General features: G+C 40.5%; 9 protein-coding genes across 9 annotated transcripts; 5 read left to right on the top strand and 4 right to left on the bottom strand. All coding sequences in view use genetic code 12, as the record gives it.

Moving 5' to 3' along the window:
* Positions 1-69: 69 nt before the first annotated feature.
* KGF57_003937 (uncharacterized protein) lies at positions 70-597 on the bottom strand (the record flags this gene model as incomplete). Its single annotated transcript, XM_051753405.1, has 1 exon — positions 70-597. One exon carries the CDS (start codon positions 595-597, stop codon positions 70-72), a length of 528 nt encoding a protein of 175 aa, XP_051607512.1.
* A 465-nt stretch (positions 598-1,062) lies between these two features.
* Positions 1,063-2,370, top strand: RRP8 (25S rRNA (adenine645-N1)-methyltransferase; the record flags this gene model as incomplete). The annotated part of the gene is made up of 1 exon (XM_051753404.1): positions 1,063-2,370. One exon carries the CDS (start codon positions 1,063-1,065, stop codon positions 2,368-2,370), a length of 1,308 nt encoding a protein of 435 aa, XP_051607511.1.
* Positions 2,371-2,815: 445 nt separating this feature from the next.
* On the top strand, positions 2,816-4,876 carry DSE1 (Dse1p; the record flags this gene model as incomplete). Its single annotated transcript, XM_051753403.1, has 1 exon — positions 2,816-4,876. One exon carries the CDS (start codon positions 2,816-2,818, stop codon positions 4,874-4,876), a length of 2,061 nt encoding a protein of 686 aa, XP_051607510.1.
* Positions 4,877-5,618: 742 nt separating this feature from the next.
* Positions 5,619-8,003, top strand: RSP5 (NEDD4 family E3 ubiquitin-protein ligase; the record flags this gene model as incomplete). The annotated part of the gene is made up of 1 exon (XM_051753402.1): positions 5,619-8,003. One exon carries the CDS (start codon positions 5,619-5,621, stop codon positions 8,001-8,003), a length of 2,385 nt encoding a protein of 794 aa, XP_051607509.1.
* Positions 8,004-8,207: 204 nt separating this feature from the next.
* KGF57_003933 (uncharacterized protein) lies at positions 8,208-8,876 on the top strand (the record flags this gene model as incomplete). The annotated part of the gene is made up of 1 exon (XM_051753401.1): positions 8,208-8,876. One exon carries the CDS (start codon positions 8,208-8,210, stop codon positions 8,874-8,876), a length of 669 nt encoding a protein of 222 aa, XP_051607508.1.
* Positions 8,877-9,344: 468 nt separating this feature from the next.
* Positions 9,345-11,222, bottom strand: KGF57_003932 (putative asparagine synthase; the record flags this gene model as incomplete). Its single annotated transcript, XM_051753400.1, has 1 exon — positions 9,345-11,222. The coding sequence occupies one exon, from the start codon at positions 11,220-11,222 to the stop codon at positions 9,345-9,347; it is 1,878 nt and encodes a 625-aa protein (XP_051607507.1).
* Positions 11,223-11,348: 126 nt separating this feature from the next.
* On the bottom strand, positions 11,349-12,431 carry KGF57_003931 (uncharacterized protein; the record flags this gene model as incomplete). Its single annotated transcript, XM_051753399.1, has 1 exon — positions 11,349-12,431. The coding sequence occupies one exon, from the start codon at positions 12,429-12,431 to the stop codon at positions 11,349-11,351; it is 1,083 nt and encodes a 360-aa protein (XP_051607506.1).
* Positions 12,432-12,853: 422 nt separating this feature from the next.
* Positions 12,854-13,489, top strand: YPT72 (Rab family GTPase; the record flags this gene model as incomplete). The annotated part of the gene is made up of 1 exon (XM_051753398.1): positions 12,854-13,489. One exon carries the CDS (start codon positions 12,854-12,856, stop codon positions 13,487-13,489), a length of 636 nt encoding a protein of 211 aa, XP_051607505.1.
* Positions 13,490-13,524: 35 nt separating this feature from the next.
* KGF57_003929 (uncharacterized protein) lies at positions 13,525-14,271 on the bottom strand (the record flags this gene model as incomplete). Its single annotated transcript, XM_051753397.1, has 1 exon — positions 13,525-14,271. The coding sequence occupies one exon, from the start codon at positions 14,269-14,271 to the stop codon at positions 13,525-13,527; it is 747 nt and encodes a 248-aa protein (XP_051607504.1).
* Positions 14,272-14,431: the final 160 nt, after the last annotated feature.

The raw sequence follows: 14,431 nt of genomic DNA, 5'->3' as shown, positions 1-14,431 counted from the left end.
ATCTTAATAGAAATTACTTTAGAGGTTGGTTCATAAAACCGTAAGTCTGAAATTGGGATTTTGCCAACTCTAGCTACCTCTATACGTACTATACGAGTAGTTGCTCAATAACAACGGGATATGGTAATGCAGCAAGTCATCAACTTCAAAAACAACTTCAACAACAGGGAAAAACGTCCTCCCGGCACTGGCGGTAACACCACCACCACCACCACCACCAATAGCTAAGTCCTTGAAATACTTTCCTGTCAAAAACTTGATCTTGTACAATCCAGGCACCAACTTGACCCATTTCCCATCACGCACCCCAGTCGTAGCGAAACTTGCATCTTGATCACGTTGCAAACTGGGGTCAAATACCCAGTTGACGACACGGCCATCATCATTAGTTTTAGCTCTTGCGAATGGGGGGTCTACTTGATAATCGACAGCAGTTGATTTAGCTGATTTAGTTGATTTAGTTGAGTCGGGAGTGTCGGTGTTGGACATGTCTTCAACTTCGCGAACGCGATGTATTTGAACAATGACGTTGCGTGCTGGGAGACCTACTGTTGTATCGAGAATGTGACATGTGATTGGGTCGCGTTGTTGTGACATTGTGTGGTTATGGGTTGTGGAGAATTACAATTCAGTGTAGAAGTACGCGATTTCTAACTTGAAGAAAAAGGGCAATTGAATGGGGACTGTGTGGAAATTGTATCACTTTTATAACGATAAGGGGGATTGATTCATTTGTGGCGGAGATAACCGAAACCTCTGAAGGAAGGGTTTTTGTGTGCTGAGTTTCATCGACTGTGATGGTTACCGTTTGATCATTGAAAATCATTGGAAATCATTGAAGCGGTGTATCCTCTTGAGCTGCAGGGCCCCTTTCTACGAATGAGTTTAGGTTAGCACATGTTACACTACGAAGGATCTGTACCTCTTCTGTAATCGAACTTGACTATCTTCTGTGCACATCCGAAGCGATGCGTAAAGACAACCAAAAAAAAAAAATAAAAAAAATAAAAAAAACCCTAGACAAGCTCTTCCTCAAACAACAAAGACTGTGGTTACTGTACAATGTTGTTTCAAGTGGAAGGTTGGAAGTTGAAGAATGACAAGAACATAGCGTTGGGGGGTGTTCAAGAAAAGAAGAAAAAGAACAAGAATAAAGACAAGAAGAAGGAAAGGCCAGTTGAGCAGAAACCTAAGCATGAAGCTGTCGAGGAAGGGGAGAAGAAGCCTGCCAAATCCAAAAAGAATGAGGAAAAGGGTAGAGACAGCAATGACAGCTCTGAACCAAAGACAACTAAAGATAGGAAAAAGAGGAATAGGGACGAAAATAGCCATGGTGATCCAGAATCCATCACTGACAAAAGAGCAAAGACCATCAAGAAAGTAGCCTCGAGCACAACAACTCCTAAAGCACCCATTGGTGATTCGGCACCACCTGTCCCAGTAACTTCTCAGACCAAGCTAACTCCATTGCAACAAAAAATGATGTCGAAATTGTCAGGATCACGATTTAGATGGATCAATGAGCAATTGTACACAATCTCATCGGAGGAAGCTCTCAGATTGATCAAAGAACAACCGTCATTATTTGATGAGTATCACCAAGGGTTTAAGTCCCAAGTGTCGAGTTGGCCAGAAAATCCAGTCGATGTGTTTGTCAAACAATTTGAATCGAGATTAACTTCAAGAAACATTAATGCTCCCGGTGGATTACCCGGAACTAAGGACAAGAAGATTGTTGTTGCGGATATGGGATGTGGTGAAGCTCAATTCAGTGCCGACGTGACCAAATTTGTCCAACAACAAAGGAAGAAGTCGAAAAAATACAAGAGCTTGGATGTCGAAATCCACAGTTTTGATCTCAAGAAACAAAATGATCGAATTACAGTTGCTGATATTGCAAATGTGCCGATGGAAAATGAATCCGCTACGATTGTGATTTTCTGTTTGGCTTTAATGGGTACCAATTTCTTGGATTTCATAAAGGAGGCATACAGGATATTGCAACCACGTGGTGAGTTGTGGATTGCTGAAATAAAGTCGAGATTCAATGAAAAGGCCAATACTAAGAATGGCGAATTTGAAACAATGGATGAACATAGTAATGCAAATAGTAATGTGGGTCAAGAGTTTGTTGATGCATTGAAACTTTGTGGGTTTTTCCATAAACTGACTGATAATTCAAACAAGATGTTTACGAGGTTTGAGTTTTTCAAACCGCCGCAGGATATTCTTGACGAGAGAAGGGCCAAGATGGAGAGAAGGAGGAAATTTATTGAAGAGGAGAGCGAAAAGGAGAAATTGGAAAGTAAAAGAGAAGCCAAGCCTGAGGGACAGTGGTTGTTAAAACCTTGTATTTACAAAAGAAGGTAGCCGTGGCTAAACGCTCCTGCCATAGAGCCAATAGTATCATTATATAGATATATACATCCGATGAGTAACTCTATAACAGTTTTAGCTTCTGTTTCCCATTTTGCATGAGTCTGCATTCCTTGTGGATCGAGTCTATTCCCAAAATGATTGATATAGCCAGCCGCAAGAAATATAATCCTGCATATAGTCACTTATCTTAAAAAACATTTTTTATTTGTTAGTTCCTGCATATAAATTACTAGATCTGGCTGGTTGAAACCATCAAAACCAGCACAGTTGAGAATAGACTGAGTTATGCTACAATTGACAATATTGCAAGCCATGTTTTGATATGAATGGCAATATATATATATATATATATGAGAATGAGACTCTTTACACGGCGCTCCGCGACCGCCCATTTACTATCCAACCTTTTTATAATTGATTAACTTAGAAGACAACCATGGGTGACTATTACCAACCAACTTTATTGTTCAGACAAAATGCTATACGGAGATTCAATCCTAGCTTGTCTCCTATCTCAAGTGTTATAAGCTTGACTGAAGATGCAACCACATCGGAATCGTCTATCAACTCACCATACCTTGACAAATTTGCCCACAACGCAGGTTCATCATCATCATCATCAACATCGTCGTCGTCGTCGTGGTTACTCAACTTACATAATGAAAAAGATACCCAAGTATTGAGCAAATCGTGTTCATTGAACCGGACTAATATCAAGTCAAACTACTGGAAGATTCCGGATAACAATATGAATTTGACATCAATGTGTGTCAAGAACCAATCGCTGCAAATTCCATTATTGGCGATCTCGCTGAACAACAGAGATGACAATTTGTTCATATATGAAATCAATCTAGATTCCAATCATTTGATTCATCACTCAACTATTAGTTTGTCGAATATACACAATATGAAGTGGATAAATAACACCACAACCAGTGATAGGAATTATCTCGTTACAGGAAATAGCAAGGGGTACGCCCACTTGGTATCGATGCCTGATGTTGGATCGGGTTCTATTGACGAGCAGGAGTACTCGGCCGAGATTTGCAAACGATTCAATCATAGAAAACATATCAAGGATAAGACCAGGGCCGATGCAATGTTGCCAATAAAACAATTGAATCTTTTCAACAGTGACCGAGAAATGGTTTCGATTTACGATGATTACCTCTTCCATTGGGATATCATGAATACGGAGTCACAACAACGCCCACAACCCATTTCAATCACAACTGTGAAGGGAATTAAGAATTTTGATGTCTTGCCACATAATAACACAACATTGAGTATTTGTGGTAAATTTGGGATTTCATTGTTTGACACGAGAGATTCAAGATTCAGTATACCCTTGTCGTCATCAATGTCGAGAAATTACCGCCAGTTATCGGGAAACATTGTCAAGTGGAACCCTGATAATGATAATATACTAGCCGTTGGACATGGTGATGGCGTTGTTCGATTGTGGGATATACGGAAACAAGATTATTTCACGAGTTTACATGGACATTCACATCGCTCAAGATTGAACCTAGTGACGAGTATTGAATGGGATCAAGGGGATTTATTCACTGGTGGGCTAGATGGAAATATAGTACATTGGGACCTCACTTCGGATGTCAGTTTGGATGACATTGGACATATGGATTGTGGATTGAGAGAAGGGTTGGACAGTGTTAGATTTAATAAAGTGACAAACGCGATGGAAGTTGATGTCAATCAAAGACAATGTGGTACTATTCTACCAGCATCCAATACAAATGTGGTTAGTATGTGTTCGGTTGCAAACGATAGTAATGAAATCAAGATTATGTCGATTGATGGGTCGTCATTTTTGGGTGTGCATTCTCAAGTGAGGGAGGCAATCAAATTGAATATCAATCCGGAGAAGACGCACTATACTGAGGAAGACATACAAGAGTTGCTAAGGTCAGTCAACAGCAAGGAGGACTTGGTTGAATCTGGCCTGCAAGAAAGCTTAATTGAGCCGGTGAAACCATTAAACATACAAAGAAAACCAACATTCATCAGCATTCGCAGTATAGACTCCACTTCTGAACAAGAGCAAGAGCAAGAGCAAGGACGCGTACTGGATTCAGAGACTGAAACTGAGTCAAACAATGCTCTTGAATTGACATTGATTCCGTCGCCTAAATTCAATCATCCAGAGCTGGATGATACGTTATCAATGGATGATTTTGATTTCACATTGAATAACAACACCTCAAATTCGGATATGTCTGGTCCAGACTCGCCTCAACATTCGTCGATTAACGACTCAATGGACTCGCTATCAACAATAGCTACAGATGTAGAGACAATGATTGTACATGACAAGGGAAATGAAAAATCGATGGTGGCTGAGCCTGTGGCGGATGAACTTTCCGTCGAGCGAGAAAAGAGCCTGTTGTTCAAGACCTACTCTGGAGATTGCTTGAAGGCTTACAAGTACCATGATATTTTTAGATCATTGGATGATTTGAATTTGACTTATTAGTGATGGTAGTATATGTATGAAATTTAACGAAATAAGAGTATTAGGACTCGTGGTAGATAACTCTCCACCCGTGATGCTTGGTCTGAAACTTGACTACGCTTTGTAACGTAGCTGAGTAATTTTAAACTTACAGGTTACAAAGAAGGGAAAATTGTAGTGCAAGAAGTAGTATTTAGGTTAAATTAATGATGGAGATATATATGTAAGAAATTACTAAAAGGAAGAAGAAACGCAGCCATATATCAATATTACAAAGAAGGAAAAACGAGACTAAAAAAAAGAAAAAACGAGTGAAAAAAAAAAAGAAAGAAAGAAAGAAAAAAAAAAAATAAAAAAAAAAAGAGATCAAACAGACAGACAGATATTGACAACCAGCAAAAGAGAAGAATCAGGGATAGGAGCTTGAACTGCTGACAGAACCCCTATCTTATTACATTACATCACAAGAGAATACCCCTAGAATTTAGACCATTCTCCACTTCTCCCATTGGAAATTGACGTGTTAAAATAGCAGAGCAGAGAGTGTGTTTGTTTGTCTGTTTGTTTGTTTCATTTTGCACGACTTTGGTTCAGTTTTTTACGGAAGACACGCAAAGCAAAGCAAAGCAATCAGAACATCTGACATATTTACACCTCTGATCCACACAACAAGGCATCAATCAAATCGTTCGCATTGAGGACATCCAACCTGTGATTAGCTTTAGCATTTTCTGTGTTCTGATTTTTCATTCCGCGCATCAGAATGTCTAGAAATACTTCGTCCATAACTGTCAAATTGGTTGCTGCGGAATCCCTTTACAAAAGGGATGTTTTTCGTCAACCAGATCCGTTTGCCGTTATCACAGTTGACGGATCGCAGACCAAGACCACCAAAACCGCAAAAAAGACATTAAACCCGTATTGGAATGAGACATTTACTTTCCAAGCCCTGGAGGATTCAATATTAGTCATTCAAGTATTTGACCAGAAAAAATTCAAAAAGAAGGACCAAGGGTTTCTTGGAGTTGTGAATGTTCGAATCGGTGATTTGATTGATTTTGGATTGCCAAGCTCTGAAGAGACCATCACTAGGGACTTGAAGAAGCTGATGGAAAATGTTGCCATTAGTGGGAAAATCATTGTCGTTATTTCACACAACAGATCTCTGGCTAATGGCACCAGATCTTCAAATGGTCAAAGAGCTTCATCTTCCAATGGTACAGCATCCACATCTTCGGCAGCACATGCCGGTGCACCACCAATAGCAACGAGTGCAGACGCCTCGTCATCAGCTGGACCCATCGCCGCCACTGCCGCAGCCGCATCAAATAGTTCTGCCGCTCACAGGCAATACTCCTCGTTTGAAGATCAATATGGTAGGTTACCACCAGGTTGGGAAAGAAGAACTGATAATTTTGGAAGAACGTATTATGTCGATCATAACTCAAGAACAACCACTTGGCAAAGACCGGCGTTGGACCAAAGTGAGGCAGACAGGGGCCACCAAAGACAACACGATACCGAAGCCGAACGAAGACAACATCGTGGAAGGACGTTGCCTGGCGAGACACCTGCAAGTCCATTACCACAATCGTCGGCTAATTCCGTAACCAGTGGCAATGTTACTGTTAATGCAACTGGTGCAAATACCCCAGTTAATCCTGCTGCCGCCGTTTCTATGGCTGCATCCGGAGCAACTACCTCAGGATTAGGTGAGTTGCCTTCGGGATGGGAACAACGTTTCACCAATGAAGGTAGACCATACTTTGTTGACCACAATACAAGAACGACAACTTGGGTTGATCCTAGAAGACAACAGTACATTCGTACTTTTGGAGCAAACACTACTATACAGCAGCAACCAGTTAGTCAATTGGGACCTTTACCATCAGGTTGGGAAATGAGATTGACCAACACTGCAAGAGTGTATTTTGTTGATCACAACACTAAGACGACTACTTGGGATGATCCTAGGTTGCCATCTTCATTGGACCAGAATGTTCCCCAGTACAAGCGTGATTTCAGAAGAAAAGTCATTTACTTCCGCTCACAACCAGCTTTGAGAATTCTTCCTGGCCAATGCCACATCAAAGTTAGAAGAGAACACATATTTGAGGATAGTTATCAGGAGATTATGAGGCAAACTCCCGAAGATTTGAAAAAGAGGTTGATGATCAAGTTTGACGGTGAAGAAGGTCTAGATTACGGTGGAGTGTCGCGTGAGTTTTTTTTCTTGTTGTCTCATGATATGTTTAATCCATTCTATTGTTTGTTTGAATACAGTTCGCATGATAACTACACATTGCAAATCAACCCTAACTCGAGCATCAATCCAGAACATCTAAACTACTTCAAGTTTATTGGAAGGGTTGTTGGGTTGGGAGTTTTCCATAGACGGTTCTTGGACGCATTCTTTGTTGGTGCATTGTACAAGATGATGCTACACAAGAAGGTTGTGCTTCAAGATATGGAAGGTGTTGATGCCGAGTTTTACAGATCTTTGAAATGGATTTTGGATAATGACATTACTGATATTTTGGATCTCACATTTAGCACCGAAGAGGAAATCTTTGGTGAAAGGGTGGAAGTTGATTTGAAACCAGATGGAAAGAACATAGAGGTTACTGAAGCCAACAAACACGAATATGTAGAGTTGATAACGGAGTGGAGGATATCCAAACGTGTTGAGGAGCAGTTTAAAGCATTTATTGATGGATTCAATGAATTGATACCACAAGAGTTGGTAAATGTGTTTGATGAGAGAGAGTTGGAATTGTTGATTGGAGGATTGGCTGAAATTGACACTGCCGATTGGAAAAAGCATACTGATTACAGAGGATACCAAGAACTGGACCAAGTCATACAATGGTTTTGGAAATGCATCAATGAATGGGATTCCGAACAAAAAGCTCGTTTGTTACAATTCACCACAGGTACATCGCGTATACCGGTCAATGGGTTTAAAGATTTGCAAGGTAGTGATGGCCCAAGAAGATTTACCATTGAAAAAGCTGGTGAGCCTAACCAGTTGCCCAAATCCCATACTTGTTTCAATAGAGTCGATTTGCCACCTTATGCTGATTACGAAAGCTTGAAACAGAAGTTGTCCTTGGCCGTGGAAGAGACTGTTGGATTTGGTCAAGAATAGAGAGTGTGAAAGATAGTAAGTAGTGTATAGTGTGTGTGTGTGTGTGTGTGTGTGTTGGGGGGGGGGGTTATAAATTTAATTTGTTTGTCTTTTATCATCGGATTTTTAATGGCATTATTATCCGCGCATAAATCAACTGCGGATGTAAAAACCAAAAGAAATTAAGCAAAGGAAAGTCCCCGATTGTGCCACTCTTTGATGACAATGACCGTTGACCATGTGGTACCTGCAAGTACAGATGAGTCGGTGCTCAAGGAAGAATATTTATCTGAAGAAACTCTAGAGCAACAGATCCTTGCTTTCCCCATATACCAGCACTTTGTTGACTTGTTTCAAAAGTTTACTTCAACAAACACCAAAACCCTTGACGTAGTGGAGCGATTATATCCCAACTTCACGGGTGCTACGTTATCAGGTCCACACAAGATTGCTTATCGGTCACAAACTTTATACTTTATTGACGACTACCATTTTCAGTTTAATGAGATTACCGAGCCTGACAATGATCATGACAACTATTCAATAACGTTTTTGCAACTAGGTGACTTGTTGTCGGGACACAAGGGAATCGTTCATGGAGGATTACTCGCTACTTTGCTCGACGAGTTGACGTGTCGTGTGGGGTTCCTCAATTTTGAGAATAGGCGTGGTGTTACGGCCAATTTGAATATTAATTACAAAAAACCAACAAGGGTCGAGTCTTGGGTATGTATCAAATGTACCGTGTTGAAGAAAATCGGAAGGAAGTGTTGGGTCAAGGGGGAAGTCTACTTGATTGATAAATCAAAGAGGTCTTTGGAAGATTGTGACTTGTTGACCACATGTGAGGTTTTGATCGTAGAGCCAAAATGGGTTGACCAGTTGAAACACTAATTGATGCTTTGAATATGAATATTTTATTAGAAATACATCCTTATTTACATCTATCCTTTGAGTGCGGCTAAGTTACTATTCAAAGCTTGCAATTCGTAGACGATACTATCCAATTTCTTCAAAACGACGCAGAGGCCAATAAAGACGAAAACGAGAGTAGCCAAATAATCAAGCAACACGAAATTTGAACCAGAAGAAGAGCCCATTTGTAAGATCAGTTACAGGAAGAGATCTATTGGATGCATCCTCATTCTGGGGATGGCACACCTTATATATGGTTCAACATTTTTGGATTATGGGTGTATGGGGAATTAAAAAAAAAAAAAAAGAAATCTCTAATTTCCGTTCTGGGAAATGTAGCGAGGCGCGCTGTGAAACGTTTTCTCCCCTCTCGGCTTGTGACATTTACGAGTACTTCATGTGACAAAAGATATCGATGCCTGCAATTATCTACTTATCTATTCTATATTACAAAGTATCTGTTCCTTTTGCCTTGTTCTGACCAAGTTCTAACTTGGCACTTTTGGCTCCAAATTGGATTGCTCTTTTCAACTCTTGTGATACCCATGACATTCCAAGTAACTCAGCCAACTGACGCAAGATGTACTTTCTTGTAGGTATGATTTGCTCCTTGCCACGCTTGTTCTTGCCAATCTCATACTTAAACTTTAGTTGTGGTGGCACATTGGAAAAAACCCATTTGATAAAAGATTCGTCTAGATATGGATATCGAAGCTCCTTACCCCAACAGCTCATGACCCTATCATCACGACCAAGATTTCTCTCATGAATGACTCTAATGTCATACGCCAACAGCTCCTGCAATTCGGTATAACTTGCACTTGTGATCCTATTAAACAACCCTTCGTGTCTGGAATATCCAGCAAACAATTCGTCAGCTCCTAAGCCACTGAATAGCACCTTTGTTGAGGAAACATAATTTGGCTTGAGTTCGGAATATGCGCTAGGGTTTTGGATATATGTCTCCCAATCAATATCGAGCTTTGTGAGTCTCCTCATTGACGCGAGATGGGGTAAATTAGAAGCAGCAAAGTAGAACGCAATGGCAATGGACAAGTCCATCTCCGTGTTGCAAGGGTACATAAGTTCCCTCACTCGGTTCTTGTGTCGGAGCCAGTGCTGGTAATCAACGTCAATCTCCACCAAGTTTATTGTCAAGTGTGGGAACGTTTTGCATAGGTGGAGCCAGGACTTGGTTGCTAGTTTTCTATCAGGACTTGTGTCAGGAGTTTGGCCGGTACGTGGGTTTTCAAATCCAACAGTTAAAAGATCAATTGATGATCTCGTTATTTCGCAAAGGAACCTGGCAAGTATCGTGCAGTCGAGCCCTCCGCTAAACAATACAGCCAAGGAGGTATCGTTTGGGTTCTCCACCGGATGTATCGTGTTATTTCGTATTGTTACCGCCTCCTTCAATCTGAGATTCAACTCATGCAAAACATCCTCTTCCTTTACTTCTAAATTGTGAAAGTTTGGTAGTTCGAGTAACCTGTACATCTCTATCTCCTCCAGTCCCAAATCGTAAACGTAAATCTCGTTTCGACACTCTTTGAACCCCAAAGCGGAGTTTGAACTGACAACAAGCTCATCTTTGTCAACCCTGTAACATAAAGATCGCTTACCAATCGAGTCTCGGCCAAAATAGACTTTGCTCTCCACCAAATCAATTACAGTGATTGCCCATTCTCCTTTAAGTTGTCTCAAGGTACTCAAAATAGTTTCACGTCTACTTGATCCAAGTCTTGAATGCAATTTGTCCATTATAAACTGTGTATCATTACCATCAAGACACTCTTCATTATATAACTCACCGTTGAACTGTAGCACAAATTCGTCTCTGCAAACAGGTTGTTTTGTGAATGGTTGACGTAGGGATAGTATCGAGGTAAACAATTGAATATGTTTGCTTCCACTTTCAAACTGAGTAAAGTTGAGATAATTTGGTCCCCTGTTGGCAACAATGCTCATCATTCTATCAAAATCGAAGCTCCTCATCGGTACGTCGTCCTCCTTGCCTATGATACTAATTTGATTCTCTATTGCCTGAATCTGCTGCTCCTTCTCCAATGCATCAATTTTTACGTTGTTTTTAACCTTGCTTAGTTGACCAACTAGCAAACGCAACACATCCAAGTTTTCGACTTTGGCTCGTTGTTGATGGGTTAAATCATCCACAAGGGATCCTTCTTGCAAGAACAACTCAATAGTTTGTTGATCTGTGGCTTCCCATTTTCGACAGCAGATGTCTCCCTTTGAATCTGTTAGTTCGATGCCCTTTGGGCTATGGCAACTACTACTGGAAACTCGTAAAAGGATACCACACATGGAGTTTTTTTTTTGCAGGAAGGAATTTTTTTTTTTTTTTTTTTTTTTTGGTTCGGAGACTATAAAATAGAGAGGTTCTTTTATATTGTGGCTGCGAATAAAACAAAACATACACTTCTTATATAGCTAGTCCTCAACAATTTCAGTCTTGGATCCATTGTTTACATCAACTAATGTGATCTTGTCCACCTTAGCTTCCAAGCTAAGCAGCCTTATCAACAACATCACTTGGCTAGAAATATTAAAGGACATATTCATGATTGGATGGATCCATAGAGTGATTTGAGTGAGAGAACCTCTTCTGGTGTAAGTAAGCCCACAAATGTTGATCTTAATGGCATTGTCCGGAACCTTATTTAAAATTGAACTCTTGCAGCACCTTTTGAAAGCTTGTAATCCAATTTCTGCACCTTTAGGTTCTTTGCCGTGTAAGATCTTGAGCTTCACTAAGTAACCATTCTTGAATTGATTAAGATTGGGAACCAAGATACTCCTCATTATATACACTTTCTCATGCTCAAATCTCTTGAAGAAGTCAACTAGATCCATCTTGCATTCTATGCTTCTGTCAATTCCTTTTGCCCCGTCATCCCCCACAGTCCAAACATTCCACGAATGATACGTTGCTTCTTCAAACGTGTCAAATTGATAAAACTTGAGTATTTCTGAGTTGAAAAGAGCTGGCTCTGTGATATTCCTCTTGTAAACGGGTTCTCCCGAGTAATTCCCGAATACAATCGGTCTGCTGTCATCCACTTCCAAACTCTTGATAACTGAAATCACATTGCTTCCCGCAATGTCAATAGATTCGGTAGAGAGCAAGTCATGGGGCTCAGATTCACTGGATGCTAGTGTTGCAGGTGTGACTACTCTCCCTTTTTGGGAACCTCTTTCCCACCATCGCTTTGACTTTGTTTCAGTCGATGGTTTGGTTTCGGTGACTAAATTATCTGGAGTTTTACCTGCAGTCGATTTCATTGATGAAGTCACTCCGGAACTCTTGTGAAGCCAATGTCTTCTCTTTTGCGGTTTGTCGTCGCCAACTTCACCTTGATTTTCTTGAGATTTGAACGGTTTGGGTTCTGGAATAGAGATTGGTAGACTCTTTTTCTGCCTCAAAGACCAGCTGGACAGCTTTGCTGCTCCATTTTGATCTACACTCTGCTCAGTGAGTCGCGATTCAACCATGGTTGCTTTTCGTTGAATCATCTCTTGAGTTGCTGATTAGCCGTAGTTTGGTTGCAAAGTTGTGGAAAACTTGTTTTACACATTACAAAAAAAAAAAAAAACAAAGATGCAAGAGAATTTATTTTGTAAGAGGTGGTTTACAAGACAAATTTAGGCTGGCCAGATGGTACTTCTTCTGAAGCCCAACAGAGAGGAAGAGTACAAAGTATATGCAGTTCCACCAATCCAGAGTCTTAACTGGAAGATTCTCCCATCTAAGTAATCAATATCTAAACGGCGCGCACAGTGCTGCCTGTGAGTAACATAATGAGAGCGAGAGAGAGAGAGAGAGAGACAAAAACTATCAACAAAACTTTTGGCAAGGAAATTACTTGCACCACTGATAAAGGAACAAGCTTGCACTGATTACACATCCCCTATCACACAACACGTACACGCAATAAATGCCATCAAAGAAGCTATTGAAGATTATTGTAGTTGGTGATTCTGGCGTGGGGAAAACATCCCTTATGCACCAGTTCGTCAACAATAAATTCTCCCAACAATACAAGGCCACTATAGGTGCCGATTTTCTCACGAAGGAAATCACTTTAGATGGCGGAAAAAGCGTAACTTTGCAGATCTGGGATACTGCTGGACAAGAACGTTTCCAAAGTTTGGGTGTTGCTTTTTACAGAGGTGCCGACTGTTGTGTCTTGTGTTTTGACGTGACAAATGAGAAATCTTTAAACAACTTGACTAGTTGGAAGGATGAGTTTTTGGTGCAGCTGAATGTATCAAACCCACAAGATTTCCCCTTTGTTATAATAGGAAACAAGATTGACGTTGATGATTCGAAAAAGATTCCAAGTTTACAAAAGAAATTGCACAATATAACACATAATCAATTAGGCGGATTGAATCATCCTGTGTTTGAAACAAGTGCAAAAGATGGGGTCAATGTGGAAAATGCTTTTGAGGTTGTTGCAAAGATGGCATTGCAACAGGAGGAGCTTAATTCGGCAAACGGCGGTGACGATGATTACAATGACGCAATCAATATACACTTGGAGTCTGATTCAAGCGCTTGCGGTTGTTAAACAGGGGTTTCTAGTTTATATATTTATATATAATTCTATTTTTTGTTAAGACACATACAAAGACCTTTGATAAGTAGATCGAATAATTCGTTGCCTGTTTTAATATCTTGATTGTTTGGTTGTTGATGGTGGGGCTGCCCGCCGTGGTGGTGTTGTTGTTGGTTAGAGTAGTGTGGTTGGTTACTTCCAAGGTACGCTTGTTGTGGCTGTGTAATAGGTGCTTGCCCCCATGAATTGGGAATTTGAGAAGTACTAGCATTGTTCAAGTCAATCACCAATACACCAGTATTTTTGGGATCGATATAATGCCTCAAGTTACTTTCACTGCACAATTCTTCGATGGCTGGTTTCAACTTGGCAATACCATTGGCAGAATGGTTTCCCTTACCCACAATTACTTTCAAATGACTCTGGTTGGTTCGAACTGCTTGCTCGATACGCCTTTGTACAACCCACTTGGCTTCCTTTACATACAATCCATGTAAGTCAATCTCATCGGCAGCCGAGTCTGTATTATTTTCACGAAAAACATACTCGGCAGCTTGCTCACTATAGTTCTCTGCCTGATTGAGAGCCTGCTTCAGCTGCTCACTTAGTTCGTGTGCACGTTGTTTATCCCCAGCCTTGTAAGCTGCTTGCGATTGTTGACTTAAGTTGTTACGTTTCTTGTAAAATTCGTCAGCCTTGGCGCGCAAGCTGTGATATTGCGAGTCTGTTGCATGATTGTAGTCTCTTTCTGGTCCATCAAAGAGCTTTGCTCCTCTATCTAGTATGTCGGCCATTCCTTTGATGTTGTGAAGAGAGAGGAATTTCATGTTTACATTTTCTATTTTCTTTTTTTTTTTTTTTTTTTTTTTGTGTCGAATAGAATGTCTCTTACTTGTAACACTATATCCTATAGCTATCTACTCATTATCATTTGTCCCCTCTTTCTCATCATTC

The sequence above is a fragment of the Candida theae genome (genome assembly GCF_024610275.1).
Source record: "Candida theae strain CBS 12239 chromosome Unknown scaffold24, whole genome shotgun sequence".
Classification (NCBI taxonomy): Eukaryota; Fungi; Ascomycota; class Pichiomycetes; order Serinales; family Debaryomycetaceae; genus Lodderomyces; species Lodderomyces theae.
This window is presented reverse-complemented; position numbering and strand designations above follow the sequence as displayed.